This window comes from Epargyreus clarus, unplaced genomic scaffold (genome assembly GCF_041222505.1).
Source record: "Epargyreus clarus isolate Ecla_fem2 unplaced genomic scaffold, WU_Ecla_fem_2.2 ptg000001l, whole genome shotgun sequence".
NCBI classification, from domain to species: Eukaryota; Metazoa; Arthropoda; class Insecta; order Lepidoptera; family Hesperiidae; genus Epargyreus; species Epargyreus clarus.
The window spans coordinates 14,692,607-14,716,253 of record NW_027332209.1 but is presented as its reverse complement, the minus strand read 5'-3'; the positions used below and the strand labels follow the sequence as shown (position 1 = coordinate 14,716,253).

Below are 23,647 nucleotides of genomic sequence, written 5' to 3'. Positions count from 1 at the left end.
AGTTAAATTTAAATCCAACGTTATTCTTCTGACCGCAAATTGTCCTCAAAAAGATCTTTTCCAAGAGAATAAAACATGTAATATTAAAATGTAAAGCACCATCTGAGATCACAGAACAATTTCAAAATTCACTTCGTGATCGAAAATATGATTTAATATGGAGCTGAGAAAATACAGCACGGAAGCTATTATCTCGCTGCGACCGAAGCAGTTGCCACAGAATACATTTTTGTAGAAGAGGAGATCATTGAATACCTTTTGACCGACCGAATGAATTTATTACCTAACCTTTATACCTAATTCTGCCTTATAACAGCAGTGTTCAGTGCTATTGTTTTCCGTTTTGGAGTGTGTGGTAACGGAGATATACTTATCCGAGTCGTTCCAACTTCAAGGGTAGCAACGGATATTTTGTAGGAATCTTATCTGTAGTTGACTACAAAGGTCCATGGGTGGCAGTAGCCATTTACCATGTGGTGAGCTTTATGCTGTAACTTCAATATTACATACAAAAGAACTCCCCTTTAGAACTCCAACGAAATTAGAAAATACCTTTCCATATCTTCTTTGTTGGTCACAGAAAGGTATCGCCAAAGCGGTACGTGAGTGGTTTACGATATTTGTGCCTATTTATGAACATTAGAACGATGCTTGCCGTGTAGGATGCTTCGAGAATGGTTGAGAATGTTTTAAAAAGAGAATATTTTATGAATAAGTAAATGTGACTAAGTTGAAGAAGATTGAGTCCTCATTAATATTTTATTACAATATAAATTGAAATTCTTCTTTGAACCATCGGCGTAAAAGACTCGTAAAAAATCTTTTAAATCCGCTGTTGCATAACGATATGAAATAATTACTAAAGTTACTGTTAAAAGTTAAAATTGATTTTTATTTTTACATTTACATAGTGTATATCGTGTAATGTACTTAAATATGGTAACAATGTCTTTAAGATTAACTATTTTAATATGTTCCGACCCGTCTGTAACATTTCAATATAGTCTTTGATAGATGTCTGAAAGCCATTTAGCGTTTATATAGCGATTCGCTTCGCTTTCATGAGCTTCAACCACCTTTATAACTTAGTATCGCCTTTTTAAAGAAAAGTTATTTTAAAGGACCACGAGGTTTAACTTAGGAATCGACTTTTAACATTCTTTACATAAAACTTAAGTTTGATAGTTCTAACTGAAATTCTAAAAAAGAATTATATAAAACACAAATTTAGAATTGACATGTCTATATTCTCTTTAATAATTAGAAATCTATACATTTTGCCCACGTTCGATATCATATGTTTATAGAGTGACTACACATTTATTTTTACAACGCGTTTATTAGCATATTATTAAATAATATTATAATATTTGATGAAAATCGGTAAAGCCGTTTCGGAGGAGTACGGTAACTAACATTGTGACACGAGAATTTTATAAATAAGATTATTACAGACATTGTTCGTATGAGATACAGTCCGTGGGAAAACATAATCATATCGTTCTATGCAATGTGTATGAATGTATATCTATAGTAATATGTCTACACGGGCCGTACCTGTCAAAATATTGTGTAGAAAAATATAATTTGTCTGACATTTTGGTTGCTTAAAATTGAAACCTATACCTCTCACAATTTAGACGAATCCAAAGAAATATATGCTATGTCATTATGATAAATCCGTCAAGCCGTTTGTGCTTGAGGCCATACCAATGTATGAAACATACACGTACCTTAATACATACATACGGTCAAAAAACATCCACCGCAGTCGAGTAAATAAAGGTATAAAATTATTTTATCACCTTTGAATTGCAGATTCCAATTAGAGATGTAACTCCATTTATCTCATGACACAGTACTCTTTGAATGTACAAAGGGCGTCTGTAGAAATTTTCTAATAAAATGGTCGTTAAAACACATTTAGCCGAACCGATCGGGCCTCCGGACAATATGCCTAGAATTGACTTCGGGATTCGAGACAACTTCGCTATTATCCGTGGATACAGATGTCAAGGTACAGGAGGAAGCGGAAATGTAGAACAAAAGAGTGAGACAAGATATAAAATATACAAATAAATAGAAAGAAGAATACAATATAGAAAAATATGAGAAGGAAAAGACAGATTAAATGACACTGAAGAAACAAATAAGAAATACCAAGGTTTATTTTTTTTCCATATTACCAAGAAATACTAAAAGAGGAGAAATAAATCATGCATAAATTAAAATTATCTTACGAAATCAGATTTCCAAATAGAAATTGTATGGGAGTCCGTGTGCATATGATAGTCAGTAACAGAAGGTAAATGAGGCTTCATGTCGACCCATATGGCGTAATATATTCACTTTGCCGGTCTGCCGCTCAGAGACTCCCCTAATCTATCCCCGGTTAAGCAGAAATCTAATTTGTATACAGGAGTAGCAGAATTGATTTGAACTATACATTCCATCTAGTATGAATTTCGGTCCACCACAGCCCAGGACTCGGATTTTTGAGCAATGGTATACTAATAGAAAAATAATTATAATGCTGATGATGTTAGTGAGTATAACAAAAAGTTATACTTATGACATATTGGTATAACATCTTCATAAACATGTGAGAATTAGTATAGAAATTATTTCGGTGGGAAAACCTTCAAGACTCCGTTTATATTCACAGATATTTAAAATGAACAAAATATATTTTTTACCGACTTAGAAAGGAAGAAGGTTATCTATTCGTAATGTGTATATTTTAGCAATGTTATATCTAGATATGTTCTAGATATAAATATGTCAATTTACGTCATATAGGATGATAATCATTTCAATAATTTATAACCACCTCCACGACACGCATCTGATACTCTCTGTCTGTACATATAAATGTATTCTAAATTTCCTTTTGATGTTTTAAGTAAATTATATCTCCTCAAATATTTCCATTGAACCACAGCCCAAGGAGAAAAGTAGGAGCGCTCGCACTCGCGCTTTGTGACATCACAATGGCGTTTCGATCCCATCCCGATATTACCTCGTTTATTCGTACACGGCCCCATTCAAACTATTGTTAATGTTTGAAATCATATTAGTTCCTTTGTCCCTCTTCCAACCTTTCAGCAGGAAGATTAGACTTCACTGAAAGGTTTATTAAGTATATCTTCTATTCATTTCATTTTCTATTTATTTACGTCTCCTTATTGAATATGATACCTTGGAATCAAATGCTTAGTTCGTTTCTGCTTACTAAATTGGATTTAGTTCATTTTGAATGTTCTGTATTGTTTTCCATATTTGAAGTTCACTAACAATTTTTTATTTACTACTTTTCTGTGATATTTTAATCTTGTTTTCATCATTATTTTTCGCTAAAGTGTAGTTATAAAAAATGTTAGTTTTAAAATGCCTTAAAGAACTGTCAATAAATTATAACATAGAATATAAAAAAACAATTTTAGAACTTTAAAATGTCCCACCAGAATTTTCTAGTTTAAACATTTGAAAAACCTTTATTAATTTCTGGGGATGGAATGATTATCAACATACAAGCACCAATACAAAATAATATCATCATCAACAACCCATTACTCTCCCACTGCTGGGCACGGGTCCCGTCTCAGAATGAGAAGGATTAGGCCATAGTCCACCGCGCTGGCCAAGTGCGTATTGGTAGACTTCACATACCTTTGAGATTTTTTTTTATAAATCTCTCAGGTATACAGGTTTCCTCACGATGTTTACCTTCACCGTTTAGAAAGTGATAATTAATTTCTAATACGCACGTAACTTTGAAAATTCAGAGGTTGGTTCAAGGTTCAGGTTCAGCCTGGGATTTGAACCTCGGACCCCTCGATCGAGAGGCCGAGTTTCTTAACCATTAGGCTATCACTGCTATGTGACACAAAATAATATTTTATTGTATAATAATAAATCTGGGCAAATATGAATTATATTTTTGCTTGCAATAATTCTGTTTATAAGGTCATAATAAGTAATTATTGTTAATTATAAACATAATAATATAGTACTTAGATAATACTTCGCTGTTACTCACTTGGAATCATTACGTAATACAATAATTACTAAGATTTACACAATGCAGATGATACACCTTGCATTGACGATTCCAATGCATGTTAAAATGAAAACTACACAAAACGTCGAGAAATATATTCAGATTTTTGTTGATGCAAAAGTTGAAAGGGAATATTTTAATAAAGGAAATTCAGGCTCTGTTGTGGATTAAAATATAGCTGACAGGTTTTATGGAAATATTTCCAATCCACTTTCAATCTTCACGCTTTCGTGCCTCTCACATCTTATTGTTTTAAGACTGTTCTTTCGTACAAACAAAATGCTATATTTGTTTTGTAATTTCAATCAGATTCTATAAATATTTAGCACAATATTGTATTGGTTCGGTTTAATTACTTAATGCTTGAACCTCGGTATTGGCAATATCAATTACTTTGGGAAATTGCGCGATCAATCTTATTAACTGGGTTTGATCAATTATTTAGATGATATCGATCCAAGAATTAATCTTAGGTTATTTTAGTAAATGGGACAATGCTTTTATGCCATATATAGATAGTTTGTTGTTGTTTGTTTCATGTTTAGGTAAGGTTTTTTGCTATTCATGCCGTTAATACGGTGGAATATTATAATGTCAGGTTTACTTAGACCGGATTCTTATCTCCTTCCTTTTGTAGTTTTTATTAGATAGTTTATATTCCCTTGTCATTTACACCTTTTAATTTATTTTCATTTTCATTTATTCTTTAAAGATGGTTATGTCACATAACGAAATTTATTCGGCTTCGGATTGTACAAGGAGGGTTCCTGGTTCAAATCCAGAAAGGCTTTTCAATAATTCAATTCGATGTCTATCCTACGTCCTATTTCCTATTTGTATATTTGTCACTGTGTATATGGCTATGGAGTCCAAAATCTCCTGAAATCTGATGTTATGATAGTAGTGATTCTTAATTTATTTAATTGAAATTAAGCCTTAGCTAAGCAATACAATATTATATTATAATAGGTGTATTTATTACTACTTAATAAAGCTGAAGGTGCTTAAATGGAAGTAAATCAGTCCACTGATGCCGAGGCCGTGCGGTATGATAGTCGATAATCATATTAATGTAAGGGGACGGTCCGACTACCAGGGTAAGCCGTAAATATAAAATTAATTAAAGTGTGTATATAGCAGAATAAAGTGAAGGTATACTTGCTTTAACGGTGAAGGACAACATCTTAAGGAAACTTATATGCTTGAGAATAAAAAAAATGTCGAAAGACTACCCATTCGCATTTAGCCAGTTTGGTGAACTTTGGCTTAAAAAATAATAGTTTATCGCTTTTGTTAAGTGAATTTTGAGGTTACAAACGAAATGAATTGAAATTATTGGTCCTATAATGTACGCTACATACTTTTGAGTTGTACTTAAAATCTATGTTCAATGTCACAAAGAGATAAAATAAAGAAAACAAAAAACCGGCTGCTTAAAAAATATAACATAATTTTAGACGAATCCAATAATAAGTGACTCATATGCTATAATCAGTCCAGCCGTTAGGTCTAGCCGTTAGGCATGGCGTACTAAAGAATGAGAAACACTCATATTAAGGTTACTTGCAATATGTAGTATCCCTTCCTTAGCTTAGACTATCGTGCATCGGCATTAAGTCACAAGAATGCGAGCAGAACAATTCGCTCATAAAGTCGATATTCCTGAAATTGGTCCTACGTTCTAGATACCGTCGCGCTAATTACTCCGGGTCCGGCGCGCGAGCGATTTTAACCTTTAATGGCATTTCGTTGCGAGAAAATGGAGCTTGCCTCGTTTTAATATTCACACTGTTTTTTCAACTACAAAGTTATCCCACGAAATTCTAAGTACGCGTTGCCTCTGAATCCTGCAGTAGGTTTACTTATGTAAAACACTAACAAAAATTGGAGTTTCGAAACATTACAATCTCAATAGCATTGAGGCCAAAGATATTGACGCCCGCTGTTAATATTCAATCTAACCAATATTTTGGTTAGTAAAGCTGAAAATTTAACAACTTCTGTCTACTAGAAATGGTCAACTTTTGATCTTTGGTAAGCAAAAGATGTACTTATAGATTTTAATAATGCATATAAATACATAGCGTTATACAGCGGATGTTATCAAGTTTTCCATACAAAAACTTTTATGCATTTGGTAATAAGTCATGAATGATACCCGTACTGAGGCAACTCTCGGCCACTCTCGTCTATTTGATTGTGTGCGTAAAAAGTGCGTGCTTACACGGCGCCCGCTACTAACGCACACAGTCAAACCGGCGGAGGCCAATTTGTATGAAGCTGTGCTACTTACTCTTTCTTTACTATGATGATACCTTTCTTCCCCAAGTTCTATCTATTACCTACTATTGTTTAGATAGTTGAATGTCTGTGTCTCGGACTGAAATGGAGAGAAGAATAAATTTGTCAATCAAAAGTGAAGTCGGTTAATAACGTAATTTCATCGAATCTCTGAATTCTTAAATCGCGACTGAGTATGTAATTATAGAAGATATAGTTGTATGTATGCAGATTTGCAAATATAATATCTGAAATAACAATATAATAATTTCGTATATAGTATACATTAATTTAACCTTGATTACTCTTTCACTTGACTGCATCTTCTCAGAATATAATACTTAGTGCAAACTAATTGCACCGTAACGCAAGCGTACCAATTTTACAAACGCCTTATCCAAATTATACATTTACGCGTGGCTTATACGATTCATGCGGAGAATTATACAATACGCTTATTCACAGGTAAAGCGGTACAAAGCTAACCGGCGAGTGAATTTAACATGAAGCTCTGTTTGTCGCCATAACTAACTTTAACTAACGTTATTCGGGATGTGAATTTTAAACTTGCATGTTATTGTTAACGAAGTTGGATTAACCTTGTTGATTATTTTTGTTTTGTTGTTGTAACTGACAATTTTAAGTTCTGTAAGCGTGTACATGTAAAATGTTTTCATTATTTATTCTCATCTTACTTCGGGGCGTGGCTTGGTCACCATACCGGTCTGACGCGCAAAGTGTCCCTGGTTCGATTTCCGGCCAGAGATATATCTAAATGATCAATTTAGATTTATGTTTCTAGGTTTGGGTGTTAGTGTATTCGTCTATGTGTGTCCATGGCATCCACGACAAAGGGAATCGTCGTGTGAGCGTAGAAAGCGTTTAATCGTTTAAGTTTTAGTAAGTAACTAGTAGTGTACATATAAAAAAATATTTTAAGATATCATCTAATGGAATTGCAAATGGTTTTTGTTTTTTTACAAGATTGAAGTAGAAAACGAGGATACAGTCCACCTTATAGTAGTTTTACCTGCAGTCAGTTACAGATACAACGTTAAAATGGTCGCCATATAAATGTAAGTCAGCCCGCATCCATCACATCCACCTTATCACCGAAATGCAATAACTCATTAACGCTCGAAATAGGTGTGACGTTGGTATCTTCCTAGACAATTGGTATCGTATAACCACTTTTATCTCGTCCCTTTTCATTTCATCATATCCAGTTCTATTTTATTATAACCAAATTACTTCGAAATAGCAAATATTTACTAATATTTATTTAATAGTAGGTTTTAAAATGTATATTAATTCAAACAACATAATATTATATTTTAATACTTATGTATGTGTGTAAACAGGCAGAAATCTAAATAACACGTGTAAGCTAACGTAATATTATTTTTTGAACAATAAGTGCCATGAACTTAGATTTGTTGAGGTGCACTGTTATTTAGTTAAATGACAATGAAATAAAGTATATTGAACGTTATGAAACGTGTGTGTTTTGTTTCAAGTTTTAATTTTTATATTTTTTATTTAGACTCAAAGCTCTGTCTATATCTATATCATTGCTAATTACGAACTATTTGCGTTTTGCGAATATTGCGTTTGAGATGCGTATGCGAGAGTATGCGTTTGAGAATATAGTAACTCACTTCAAGTATGTATTTTTTCTTCGATTCTTATCATTTTGTAGCCAAAAGGTGAAACCGGAACCTTATTCTCTTCTCTATCTTTTCTTAAGACTCCGGTGTCCGCCTGTGTTTCACAGGTCATCTCTTGAAAAATACTTGATAGACACTTGATTTTTATAGGATGTATAATACTGACTACCGCTATAATAACAAATACAAAAGATTCAAAAATGAAAGATAAAAGAGAGTCCCCCTAGAAGAAAGGCGTATTTTTCAGCGTTTTTGGTTTGTCTTATAAACCGTAAAAGGTTTTTAAATTTTTACATTAATATTCTTCTATAGCTACTGAGATCCTAAATATTTAAGATAAAAGTAACCTCTCTTCCTTTGGGAAGTCGGTTAATAAGTGCTCATTAAAATAGATGCTAACTAAAAGAAGCGATCACTTAGAAAAAAAATGTTTCTGTTTATTTTTTGTATTGTTTGTACACTTTAGAACAAAAGTATGTATTACACATTAAGTTTAAACGGATGATACACAGAAAGTTAGTTTTAAACGTGCACTGGTAACAGTCTTAAGGCTTCGCTGCAAGTCTTATAAAGTTAAGGCTTATGCTGATGTGTTCGGTTAAACTGGAATACTGTACAATGCTCTTATGCCAAGTGGCTTATGTGGGTATCTATTTCTTAGGAAAATATATTTTAAGTTGGTGGATAATCTTGTATACGTTGCGCTTAACTGTAATGTCTTATCTATATGGTAATAATATTTTAAGATTTTTGTTATTTTACTTAGTGGGACAGGATTTTATTCGCAGTGTGAGGTACACTTATAACCTCACTAGCTGACCCGGCAAACGTTGAGTTGCCATAGAAATATAAAAAAATTAAGGGTTAACAATCCTTATCACTTAGGGGTGTGAAAAATAGATAGTAGCCGACTCTCAGACCTACTGAATAAGCATATAAAGTTTGGTAAAAATCGGTAAAGCCATTTGGGAGGAGTACGGTAACTAATATTGTGACACGAGAATTTTATATATAAGATATAAAAATGTGAATAAATTGATTTAACCTTACATAATTAAAGTTTTATTTTTACGAATGAATTTACTCGTTATTTACTTTAAGTAATTCCAGCGGATTTCATTATTTTTGCAGAAAAGTCTTTTGATATATAAAATAACGGAAGTAACAGAATTATATAGCGTTCTCTGTAAAAATGTGAAAATGATTTATATTTAATTTTATAACATAATTTTTTTTATTACTTTTTCCATACTCATAGCTCCACACTAGGACTTTTCATGTATCACGGATGGTATGGACTCACGCATTACACAAATACACAGACTTACAACAGAAATCTTAATTCATCATTTAGATATTTATCTGGCCGGGAATCGAACCCAGAACCCACTGCGTGTCAGGTTTAAGCTATAAATGATCATAAGATAGCTGGAATAGTGTAATCACTTATTATAAGTATGTCTCCCTTACCATACCCATCAAACCAGAACACAGTAGTTCTTAACACTGCTGTCATTAGCTAGAAATAGGTGTGGCGGTGGTGCCGCCGGAGTCGAAACACAAAGTATAACAGCACTTTTATTATTTGTTTGCAAATATTATGTTTAGTAGAGGAGTAGGGGTCTTGCTTAGTACAGTAAATATAAATGAGTAAATAAAACAACGTTTGTAAAAACAGAGTAGTCACATGTATTTAAATCATCACATTTCGCGTACAATTTAAAACACTACCGATAAATCATCGCTATTATATATAGTTAAAGTTGTAAAATTAATCATAATTGACGTCAAACTTTATTATAATTAAGTTTTACAGAATTCCCAAACTACTCAATTATATCAGAACAACTAGGTTGGATAATTTCGTGTAGGAATATTTTCTTTACAACACGGCTGTGTATTAAATAGAAATGGGTGTAATATGAATTATCTTCAAACTCAATTCATCAATAAATTCATATTATGTGAAAAGTTATGAATAACTTATTATAATTTAAGTTTAATGTCAATTATGATTAATAAAATACGCTTTACACAAGACTTCGAAGTAGTTTACAAAAAGCATTTAGATTAATAAGGTTTTGTAAAAACTATTATTGTGACTATTATTACCTTTATTGCAATAATAATATGTTATGTAATTATTTACAAAGATTAATATTCTAATTCATTTTATACAATAATAGAATGCAATAATTTGGCATATTATAATAATACTACGAGTTATTAATTATTAACACGGTTTATTAATGTTTATGTACTACCTTAAATTAAGGGAAGTGTAAAGTTATATTTTACATAAAAATTAGTTAACAGATTAAAGTTATTATTAAATGCGTTATCTAATACTCTAAAGCCCGATTTATAATTTTATACAATAAAAGGGGCTAATAAACATAGCAATAATTTTCTACTATCAATAATAATGTAATATTTATTAATATTACTATTCGGATTCATTTTAGGAACCCTGTTACAATTGTTTTATTAACAGTATTCATTTATTATTTACAATTATACATAATAATAATTTATTACATAAATTTTGAGATACACAACAGACTTCGTGTTTGTCATTGAGCATAAATTATTAAATTAAAATTCAAATAATAATAAATCCTAGTAGCAACGACAATATTGACCAATATATTTATGTATATTAAAACAAAAAATATTGAAAAATGTATTTAACATTTATTTGATTTTTATACAATTATTAAGCGTCATTTTGTTTTTAAAAATTGAACATTAATCTATAAAAATCTCCACGGAAAAAAGATACAATTTGAAATTGCATCAAAATTTAAAATTGTAAAAATTAATTCAATCAAACGTACAATTCAATGTGCAGATATTGAAACGTTGACGAGCATACGAAATGTCATTAATATTTGTATTGGCACTTGCAATTGATATTTAAAAAATTAGTTACGTATGTTTTTGAAAACAATAAATTAAGTTTGGTATCAATTAAAATGTTTTTTACTAATTAACAATTTGTTTGAGATACATTTTGTTTAATTTCAGTAAATTTAAATTTGGCAACGTTGTTATAATTATAATGATTTGATAGTATAAAATAATTAATAAATATATTTTTTACTGAAAATATTCCAAAATCATAGTGTAAAAAATAAATGACTAGAATGACCTTAAATATTTTAAGTATAGTAAGTTTGAAAAAAAAAATAGTACGCACTACTTTTTCATCACTGTCTATTTAAAAATAAAATAATTAAAAATGGCTCTATACATTTACAATATTATCCTAACATTTTCCTATAATTTGAGAATCCTGGACACATTAAGAGACACACAAACACAAATGCCCGGATCCCAAACAGAATATACATCACTGTTTAGATCTCGACCAGGAATCGAATCTGACACTTTATGTGGCAGATACGGTTGTGGCCATGTTCCGCGAGTATCATCTTATCTAAATCTTTAATATATAATTTTATTAATAATTCTACCAAATTATAAGTTTTTAATAAATTGGGCACTTATAAAACAATTTATTGTTGATATGATCGGAATAATTATTTTATTATACAAACTATCTCATCAAATCTCGCAGTGCATTATGTCTTTCGCGACATTTCAAATATTACAATTAAAATTACTTATTCACAATTATTTAGATATTTTACTACAAGGATCTAAATTATTATCATTTACAAACTAAAAGTTTGTGTAAAATCATTTATTATATTATGAAATTTCATTTAAAAAGAGGAAAAGATTTGTTTTTCAAAATATGGCTTTACCTGTTTAATAATAAAAATGTTTTTCATTTTATTATCTTAATATTTACAATAATTGTTATATTTTTAATCGAGTTTTATTACGCCATCGTTTTATTTAATAATCATATTATTAGTTACAATATTATTAATAGCAATTTATTTATTAGGAAAATACAAGATTAATTTAAAAATAAAAATTGTGCGGTGTATTTTGAAAATAATTTTATGGACGGAGAGGCAAAAAATATTGCCTATAGAAAAAGCGTTTTACTGAGACATTTAGGATAAGAATTAATTTTGTAATTTCATACTGTACAATTGATTTACATTAGATATTTGGTGTAAGTAACCTAGATCTACTATAGATATTGTTGAATATGCAACTACATTTAAAATTAAAGAAAACATTAGTAAACTAGATAATTATAAAAAAATAATAACCCGATTGCATATATCGCTCCCACGATTTAGACAAATCCAATTTTGTCGAGTCGTTTGAACTGAGCTGGGACAAAAAATGAAATATACATACGCTCGATAATCAAAATGAAAACATGTTAAAAATTAAAATGTATAGGTTAACTGAAAAAACTAAAACTTATTGTATTACCCCACTAATATTACTTTGGTTTGGAACAAATATACCGAAAATAATAATTATTTTATTTCACTACATTAACTTAAAAAAACTTAAAATATCACAACCTCAACATAATTCATATTCGGAATATCGATATACATCTTTGGCATTTAATATTAATTAAAGCTTAGACATTATTAAATCAAATTATGAAACATACCAGAACGTCTATTAGATATTTTATTAAATATTATATCTACGAATCTATAGAGTTAATCAAATAATAATAGGAATAATTAATACTGATTGATTATTATTTATTCAATTAATGAGCAGTAAGCGTTTCAATCTCTACAACAATTATTTCTTATGATATAGGTACGTAAAAACTTACAATACTTTTCCCAACTAATATTTTTGATATGCTATTACCTACAGCTATCTCCATTTACAATACTGATTAAATATCACGTTAAAGTAATATTCTTTTTATAATTTATTATAACGATTAAATCATAGAACTTATATTATTAAGTATAGTATATTTGGCCGTTTAGTAGATAGATCTCTTGAAAATTTATCGAAAGTGTAAAAGGTGAAGAAAATTCGTTGTTTAAGATTCTATACACTACAATTAGTTTAACAACGTTAAGACATTGCTTTCGCCAATTTTGCAATAAAGCTATGTACAAAAATCAATCAAACTACAGATCCACTCAATCTATTCGATCTATACATAAACACTATGTACAAAGATGGTTAAAAACAAATTTATCTGGAGTTAACTGAAGTACGATCAAGAAAAAGTTTTATTGAAGATATCGATATATTCTAATAGATTACTTAATACTTAGGTTATGTATGTACCAGTACTAAATATAAAGTAACTTCTTTTTTGGACATCTTTTTTCTTATAAATCTTTATGAGGTCAACGTAGCAAAGGGACATGCAGTCTCTACTAAGAAGAGATTCTACCTGCAAATGGTCATAGATGCGTCGCCTGAATATAAGGGTCGCCGCATATGTAAGTTTGACTAAATGTTATGTGCATATGCAACGTTAAGTATTAATAAATTAAAGAACTTAGAAACTCATGACGTAATTCGATAAGAGTTCCCAAAACCTGATATAAATGTGACTAAGCGCTAGCAACCGTTTATTATGTACTTTGAATTATTGAAGATGGAATTCAGCGAATTCGGAGCATGTCTGCTCACTTATACTGTAACTAAACGTTGATCTAGTTATCATGTTTTCCTTTAAAATTATATGTTATATTGTTAAATAATAACAGATAATGTTCAAAAATACTAAGCATAAAAGTAAAACATGTTCTCTTGGTATTTCAACCTACACTTTTTAATCTACAAACCGAGATTAGTCTACTGGGCTAGAAATTCTGCCAATTTGCATTGAGTCAGCATGGATTATGCCGTAAACATTTACATTCTGAGAGTAAATCGTTCCTAGAAGAGAGAGAAATCGGTAGATGATGAAACATTAATGTCGTTGAATTAATTCTAAACTTCGTTAAACAACCATCCTTAGTTAACTTAGTAGAGACGAATTTAATTAAGTACTCCTGTTCATTTCGCTTCGAGCTCTGAAGAACCGCAGAATAGATCGTGGGCAAACCGCATAGTATGTAGTGTCTTACCAACTGTATTATATTATGTAAGTATAACTTGTTCCAAGAAAGGTACAAAGCCCATGTGGCATCATTTCTATTTACCTTATGGAGACTTCTTTACCTCGCGAAGAAATGACACCATGTTTCTTAATCACTCTATCGAAGTGAACATCATGTAATATACAAAAGCTCTGAACTAAGGTTATTTGAGCACGGACTCCTCTGTCAATCCATCCATCCATCCATCATCCTTTTGAGGTCCACTGCTGGACATAGGCCTCCCCTAATTGGCGCCACTCCAACCGGTCCCATGCCCTTTGAAGCCAGCGGTTTCCCGCTGTCTTCTTCAGGTCGTCGGTCCACCTGGTCGGGGGGCGGCCTGAACTCCTTTTGCCTACGCGTGGTCGCCACTCGAGGACCTTCCTTCCCAACCGGTTATCGGTCCTCCGAGCGATGTGGCCGGCCCATTGCCACTTCAGCCTGCTAATTTTGAGAGCTATGTCGGTAAGCTTAGTTCGTCTACGGATTTCATCGTTGCGAATCATGTCTCGTAGCGAAATACCAAGCATAGCCCTCTCCATAGCACGCTATCGCATTCTCTGTCAATATCTCTTGCTAATCCTCTATAAAGTGTGAGCGAAACGCTTAAAAACCTGCGAATATTAATGCTGTGAAACAAATTAAACGATGCTCCCACCACAGTCGAATCACAAACAATTTAAGCTTAAAATTCTATGAAATTACTCATTCAATCGCCCCTAGTGAATATTTAACAAGAATTGATGATACTGCATAAACCAAGCTGAAATATGTGGTCAACTTTGCTTTTAAATCTTTTCACAGTTTCATTTTATGAGTAAGCGCAATTAGTGTGAAAGCGTCTAAAAGAGATATTATTCAAACGAATACTTTCATAAATGTGGGTGAAATCTTTTTCCAAATATTTGTACATTTTTGATGAGCTCCAACAAAGAACTTTGAAAAGACCGGACGTGTTTTGAAAAATAAAAGTACCAGTAGTGAGGCTTTAATTAACGAGAATATCCCGTGAGTAACACTTTGTATTTGCAAGAAAATTACAATGCAAGCTTTTCTTTAAATTCAAACGAGTGGAACAGTAATGGAAAATTTTACATTTAATGAATATTTACCTGCACGTAATATTCCAGAGCTTACTTCAAGTATTCTGAAAGCCCATTATTATTCCGCTGCTTAAATGATACTTGTCATAGTATTAAATACTATACTGAGAACGCTTTTAAGTGTTAGTAATTTGTCAAAGAACCTATTTTTGTTAAATGATTCTTTTAGGTATACCAAGTGATTTAATTTGCCGTAACAAAAAATATATTTGTCTTACACATTCGCTATAATTAAATTCTAAGAATGATGTAGGAAAACACACTTGTAGTCTTGTTTAAATAAAAAAAAAAATTAAATAATAGAAACATCTGTAAGATTCAACTGCGTAACTATCACAAGTACACTATTATTGTGTAATTATTACGTAGTTATTTTATTATAACTCTTTATATTGTATATGATAATTGATGTATCGTACAGAAATGTTTTTGGGACCTACAAACGCACTTGAAATACATGGAGTTAAGTTATTATTACCTCTGGTAGAATATTTATACTTTTAAAGAAACATTAGTAACATTTCTGATTTATCTATTAAGAAAAGCCACTTTAAAAGCTTTCGCAAAGTCACAACCTTATTTACAAACAATCCATTAGACATTACACTTCGACTAAACAAGGACTAGAAATGACACTTCTATAGTCAGTCCAGGAAAAAGAGATCTACTGCGTGAAAACGACCAAATAGTCTACGGGCTAGGTACTGCATTTCAGTATCTTCCGGAAGGCCTTCCTGAATTCGGGGTTGAAGATTGTATAAATGACGGGGTTGAGGAAACTGTTGATGTAACCCAACCACGTGTTGAGGATGAAGACGGTGACGCCCGGGGAGAACTGCAGACCGAACTTAGCGCAGATGGCATCCAACACATTGCAGGTGAAGAATGGTGTCCAGCAGAACAGGAATACGCCTGAAACCAAAAAACATGGTTAATAGAGTCCTAGAGTGATAAAAACTTTGAGATTTAATTTGGGTTTAATCATAATAGAATTTATTAAAATTGTTTTTTTTTTCTTTATTTAAAAGATATCTCGAGACATTTACAAAATGTCTTCAAATATTTGACAGTATTACTGAAGTTATATATTCAAGAAAGTGAATTTATACTTCACGTAAGAAGTTGTTAAATTACATATCTTTGTAATCATCGAATTTTACAAATTCTACGTACCTACTTATTTCCCTTCAATTCTCTCTGGCCTATTATTTTACAACGTGACTACACTTGAACTGTTACACTCAGTTGAAACTTTACGAGAATTCGATACAATTTAGACCCTTGTGTAAGATCTCAAAGTTTCGATGAAACTAACTTTTCCCGAGTTTCGTGGAAGGTGCGCCTCTTACGATATGGCAAAATTATAGTTCAATAAGAGAAATAACTTGTGGAAGGACTATTCTGAATTCGTACAACTTTTTGCAAACACTTTTCCACGTAAATGCCCAAATTGTGCCGAAAGGTTCTGAAAATTGCTACGAAGTTGGCAAAGTTGATAGTAAAGTCGAACTTTTTGAGCCCATAAGAAATTTTTGTCGCTTAAAAGAAACTTCCAATTTGACTCTGAACACTTGATCACATAAACAGTTATATAACTGTTCAACTGTTTTGAGAAATGTTATAAATCGTAATGTTGACATTAACTGCTTCCTTGCTAATATCTACACTAATATTATAAAGAGGAAAACTTTGTTTGTTTGTTTGGTTGTAATGAATAGGCCCAAAAATTACTAGACCGATTTTAAAAATTCTTTCACCATTCGAAAGGTACATTACGCTACGAGTAACATAGGCTATATTTTATATGAAATATATTTGATAAATAGATTTTGAGGCGGTAAAAAGTTTGCCGGGTCAGCTAGTATTGACATAAATCACTATCAATGGAAGATGTTGTAGCTACTCATCGGTATATAAATAATAAGTGATCTGCAAATACTTGTAATTTTACATGTAGAATTAAACTATAAATGTGATAATTATTTTCTCATTTGGACTTGGTGTAATTACCTCCGAGCGGAGATCAGTGCGTCTTTACTCCCCTAATGGCCAGTGCAAGGATTCATTACCGCTCTCCCAATTAAGTCATTGCACTGCTACGCTAAGGGGATTACATTGTACAAATATACTAGCTGTATCCTGAGACTTTGCATAATTTGTAGAGACAAATAAACTTTAAAGCAATTTGTTCAAACAATAAAAGTCTTATATACACTAACAGCGACAAATAGAAAGTCAGAGGGTGTCAGGTGTATTTGTTTTGAAAGAGGATTATTTAAATATTTGTTAAAGTTACAAATATTGTTTTATCGCTAAATGTTATATCTAAACAATAAGATTCAATCATTTTAGGGGAATGTATTAAATATCTGACATAATGAGGCCTATCCTATATAGGATTAGAGCACCTGATGTCCAAAAATGCGATAAAATTCCTGAGGACTGAATGCTTTTAGTAACTATTTTCTTTCAAACTCGGACAGAAATCAGAACTAAGTTCGTTGACAGCCAAGCTTCGAAAGATTATACTCATTACTTGAAGTACATAAAGGTGAGGGATATTTAGCATCTAGTCTCACCTAAAACGATAGCCAGCGTCTTAGTAGCTTTCCTCTCCTTCTTTGCTGAAGACTTTTCGCGTTTCTTTTTGCTCGCCTTATTTGCTTTATAGATAGTGAAGCGGGCAGTCGCCGCACTGGCCTTCCGTTCCTTCTTACAGGTGGAGCCATCGCGCACATCGTACACGCTGGCTTCCAGGTCGTCCTCTGACCGGAGAGCGAGCGAGGCTGTCCTATAAAACAAGGAAGAACAATGACATCATCAATCTTTCATAAAATTTGCGAAATAGATGAAACGAACTGGAAACCACTAGATACTTGTAACCAATTAAAAATGAAACAAGAATTATCAATTGGTCTCCGACTTATTAATAGTTCTAATGCCTATAATAATATCGCATATCAAATTTCCTTCCTACACCTTCGTGACTTAAACATTTCTCTCTGTGATAAAAGCCCTGCATAAAACATAATGTCATACTGTCGGAACATGGCATTTAATATTAATAATTTATCTTTTGATAATAGATATAATGAAAAAAAAACTTTATCACATGTCGGAAATGGAACTTTGAAAGAAAATTGGTATGTCATCCAATCTCTAAGACATACGATCCTTATTGACGACCAAAGACCCAAATGTATATTGAAGTGTGACAGATAGGGTCCTCCAATTAAGAATACAATTGGAACTACCTCACATAATCAATTACAAGACTTGTGATTAGATTAGAAAATGATTGGTTCAGACTAAGTATTGCATAAGTATACAGGTTTAAGTCAAAGAGCTAGGCATAAGTCTAAATAAGGAACTATAAATAAATATAGGAATAGGCGTATTCGAATAATATTTACCTAGAATCTGATTCAGTCTTCATCGTTTTCCCATTCTTTCTCCACTTAGCACCATCACAGCTCATATTCTTCAACACCGTTGCATCCCTTATTACTGGGGATCCTGGGGGTGATACGTGCTCCCGAATAGTGTCCTCCAGGTTAGATGGTGCGTACCCTGAGTCATTGTTGCCGTTTGGGTCCGGTAGTGACTTCAAAATTTTCTTAGGTCCTCTGCAGAAAAGAAAGTTACTTATTATTTGGTTCCTATACAGAGTAGCAAACGGGCAGTTCATACATAAAATATATAACTGGAAGCGAGAATTTATTTCAAAATATTTTAAATCCTGAGAGGATGATAACATATTATAGTGTAAGAGTGTTTCATTCTAAAATTGGTGAAACTATTATGCATACAATTGCATGTGTCTAATGACACAGTGGTTATTGCACTATATGTGTCTACTGTGCTAATGCGGGTTTGATCCATTGCCAAGATATCACAGCGATAATTTAGAGGCATATATCATGGACCCCGATGCTTGTGTACTTGTTTTGGTTAGACTTATTATGAACCATCTATTTATGTTATGTCTATGGCATCATGTGGCAAACATTAACTAGATACATTAGTAAGGTTTTGAGTGTAGAAAACGTTCATGAAAACTGCGAAAGGTAATGTTGTATGAGCGTATGTATGTCTGTCTCCTTTGTAATGCTCTGCGTCCTAAACGGATTTACGGATTTTAATATATTATGAGGTGATGTTCTATTTATTTCATTTGTTGGAGTGACATATGCTGTATTTTTAAACAGTGGAGTTTTTTTTTGTTTTTAATATATTTTTGTAGATCAGATCTCTAAATATTTTGTTAGTGCTAATTTTAGTATCGAACTATATTTCGTATAGATCATCTAAAATATCTCCACCTGATGGTTTCTTCAGTGACGGTGGCGAGCATAAACTCCGTGGATTTGTCGTTAGGGATCACGTGACACTCGTCCGCATCAGCCTCCAGCTCTGCTGAACGCTTGTCGAAACTAAACAAATCGTTTTTTGAGTTTTATTTAAAATATTTTTCATACTAATTACTACTCTATAGCAATGAAGTAATTTAAAGCGGAAGTCTAAATGCTGGATAAAATTGAAGAAACCAAACAATATAAGAATTGTCAGAATAAAATGTAAGTTAGTCTTCGAAATTCACCAGTTACGTGGAATCATTAGTCTTGAATCTGATTTTCTCTAATGGAGGATATAAAACACGCTTTAGCTACTAATCATTAAATGAACATCATGCTCGTTTGCTACTCGAGTATCACTAACTAAATTCATGCATAAAATATCATCATAAAATGTCTTACAGTGCATAATACCTTGTATCTGATCAAAAATATCTTATTTATTATAACTACTATTGATAAGTTAGATTTTACTGTCCTACCTGTCCTCATGATCATCTTCATTGCTCCCTGACCCAGTGTTTGTGGGTCGGTCGTCCAACGCAGTTTCCAGCTGCCTGGTCTGCGCTACATTCTCTATGACCACGGCTGTGGTGGCACCCGTCATAGGATCACCCGCTACTGGTGGCTTCTTTGCTGCTCGTTGCTTCTTTGCACGGTTTCTTAAGGCCTGTGGGGAGAGTTTAATTAGAAAACGAACTGAAAAACGATCGTGATTAACTGAGTTATTTTAGAGGCAAATTCTAACGACGACTACAAAGTTTGATAAACATAAGTCTGCATTTACATTCTGTTACTATAGAATCATCACTTTGTAAGATTTAAAACATTTTGTCTTTTAATAGCTAACTATGAATTTTAAGAGATTTCAGAATACAAATACCTATTATGACTAATAGGTACGGCTCATTTGACAAATAAGCTGTATTTTAGAGTTAAATATTCGTAATTGTGATAGAACTTTTATTAGAGATAATTTTATGGTTCTCGAGAGGCTCATTTAAAGGCCCAATTTGTAGAATATCATTAAGTATTAAGTTCATGCTAACTAAGTTATTACCATCATTTGGTATTCTGATATTTAAATGATAATTTAAAACCATAAAAGCTTTTAAAAACGAATTCAGCACAATGCCTGAAAAAGATAATTATTTTACTGCTACATTATTCTACAAAATTTCTTAAAAAATACTAAAATATTTTAATGAAAAATAATTAAGAAGAATTTGCTCCGAGCATTTTTATTTATAGACTGCATAATTTTGCAATTAGAGCATTTTGCCTAATGACAAATTCCGAAGCGGTACTCGCTTACCTTAAATATATTGTAATAGAGGAACATCATCATAATGCAAGGTATGTAGAAGGAGCCGAGTGAAGAGTAAAGCACATAGTTCTGGCTATTGAAAAGGCACTCGTCGAAGTTCCTGTCGGGGGTGTCGTTTAGGCCCAAAACTATTGGTGCTCCGATGGCAGCAGAGATCAGCCAGACCAGCACGATGGTGAACCAAACGCGCCTGTTGTTCTTGTGTTTCGCGTATTTTATTGGCTGGGTTACTGCTATGTACCTGAGAACGAAGAAAAGCGAATAACAGAACTGTTTCTGGTAGTATGATTAAAACCTACTTAAGTCAAAAAAGTATTGCTATGTTTTCAATCTGATGGTAAGTGACCACTTAGTCCATAGATATTTATAATCAACTCCATCTGGAATAGAGGGTCTACTTGAAGCCAACCCAGATTCAGCGACACCCCTGAGGACTGAGATAGTCGCCCTATATGTCCATCGAAACGCAAACAGTGCTTTATACTAGAAATAGTGTCGTCCTTTCTTTCAGACCATACCGGTCCTACCATCGTTCAAATTTAATTCTTTAAAGATTATTGGTTTTCCAGAATAATATTGAACGGTCCTATAGTTTATTATACCTCTCAACGCAAATGTTTCCTACCAAAAGTCGGTCGTCTATTGCGTTGCCTCCCACTAGGAATAAGACTTGTCTCAGAAAGATCATAAAGTTGTCACATAATTCTTAGCCCTTAGGTTACTTTATCACGTACCCTGTTATTAAAGGTGTATAACTTATTATCCATAAGAACAAAAGTCGTTTCAATTTAATACGTAGCGTACCTTCAGCACGTTTCCAAAACGAAGTATCCCCAAGGAATTATATGTAAGTTCCGAGATGGTCGGTCGTAAAGTGACACATGGGCCTACGTGATTTCCCTTTATACTGTCTCAATGGCTGTCCCATGATTAATGTGAGCTCGCGGACGTAATGTCCTCGAAGCTTTAGGGTCAGCACGATGTTATGGTAATGTGGAACATTTTCTGATATTTACCTAATAGTTATGAACTCCTTACTTTTTATTAGGTTTTGAAATTAAGATACGATTTACATATTTAATATCTTTAGTCTTATGGTTTACATTTGTAAAATACAATTTGACAAGATCCGTTGCATGTCTTCTTTTCACACTCTTCAAATCAGACCACAGCAGCGCTTAACACTGCTGTTATTAGCCAGAAATAATTGTGGCGGTGGTGCATCCAGAGTCAAACCACAGAGAACTCTGTCTAACATTCAGCCGTATAGCGTAAATTTAAGCACCGCTAAGCTGAAACATTTTGCGTATCTAATATATATAGTAGAATAGCGTGAGGTAAGATAGGCAACTATCATAGATCTAGGACCAACAATAGTAATATTTACCTATCAACAGATATGGCGACTAAGTTGAATATGCTGGAAGTGGAGGAAGTGACGTCCATAGCGATGTACACGTCGCAGATGAACGCGGGCAGCCCCCAGGAACCGTGCACCTGTCGACAAAGACCAAAATGTAAAATCAGAATCAGAATCAGAGTATGTATTTAATATCAGAATGTTAGAATCTGAATATCAAAATGAGTACAAGAATGTCGTGTTTACAATATTAACCCATATAATGAACATAAGGCGTCAGGAAATGAAATATAGTTTTCAAATCGCCGTACGCACATAAATGCGAATACACAAATACCCACACCCAAGACAGACATCTAACTTCATCGGTCAGATCTGACTGACTGGAGATCGATCTTAGAACGCTGCGGATCGTATAACAAAAAATACTCCTAATATTTCCTCATAAGTTTAGCTGATACAGCAAAAGTCAAACAAAATACCGCAATAGATACAATTTGCGAAGTAAAACGGACACCTTTTGGCAAGAAGCATAAAGTACACAAAAGATGGGGGACAATGGCGCTTAATGGCGACGGTGACACCGGACGCCGGGTAGCTGCATTAGCTCCGTAATGTACCTTGTGTACTTTACTAGTTTCATAAGTAAATAAAAATAAAAGCTTCGGAAGGTCGTTTTATTACAACGAGCAAAAACATTTGTTTTTGTGGGTTAAATAATAATTACAGCAAAACAATTGTAAGTGCCTTATTTGAATCCAAAAATATCGGCCTCCTAAAGCTATGTGCATTTTGCGTATTAGAAATTAATTACTTGTTATAACTGTGAACAAAAACATCGCGAGGAAATCTACATCGCCTAGAAATTCTTGCAGTAAATCTCAAAGGTGTGTGAAGTCTGCCATACTTTTATTTTCTATGTAGTTGTGTCCCTATATCGAAGATGCTTGATATAGGAATGAGTCAGTAAACATAAATTACAGATACCTATGAAAAAACCCTCTAGACATAAACCGTAATTTTTTTAGCCGGTATCGGGATATTTCTGCTATAAAATCGAAAAATACGCTGACGACTCGAGTTTTAGACCTTACACTTTCTTTATCCTTATGGCATAAAAAGACGGTACAATATTATGTGATACCACTATTTAAACGTGAAAATACAGGTAAGATATTGCATTTTTACGCGTTATTTTGAAGAAATAAAAACTACACGTACATTTTAGCCCGTTTATTGTAAGTACAACTTCGTAAATACGTTCCTACGTACGTACGTACGTACAAAGTTTTATCAAAAATAATTGGCATTTTGTGTCAAAAGTTTTGAAACGTACAGACTACGAACACTACACTATTGTCACAGAGAAACTTAACTTAACACCAGGTCACCAGGTCAACCAGGTCAGGCCCACTGATTGCTTTAATTTTTTATACATATTTAAAACATAAATAGTATGACATAATAGAAACGTTTATTTCTGGCTACGCTGTTAT

The 23,647-nt window shown here is 32.7% G+C and overlaps 1 protein-coding gene across 1 annotated transcript in view; it reads right to left on the bottom strand.

Moving 5' to 3' along the window:
- Positions 1-15,558: 15,558 nt before the first annotated feature.
- The window catches only part of LOC140757137 (dopamine D2-like receptor), a 135,648-nt gene continuing 127,559 nt past the window's right edge, over positions 15,559-23,647 (bottom strand). The window contains exons 2-8 of the mRNA XM_073092676.1: positions 22,179-22,288; positions 20,780-21,032; positions 19,947-20,134; positions 19,432-19,542; positions 18,523-18,735; positions 17,689-17,900; positions 15,559-16,021 (exon numbers count right to left, since the gene is read on the bottom strand). Of these exons, the coding sequence (XP_072948777.1) occupies positions 15,807-16,021; positions 17,689-17,900; positions 18,523-18,735; positions 19,432-19,542; positions 19,947-20,134; positions 20,780-21,032; positions 22,179-22,288 (1,302 nt within the window). The 3' untranslated portion in view covers positions 15,559-15,806. The remainder of the gene's footprint in view (positions 16,022-17,688; positions 17,901-18,522; positions 18,736-19,431; positions 19,543-19,946; positions 20,135-20,779; positions 21,033-22,178; positions 22,289-23,647) is intronic.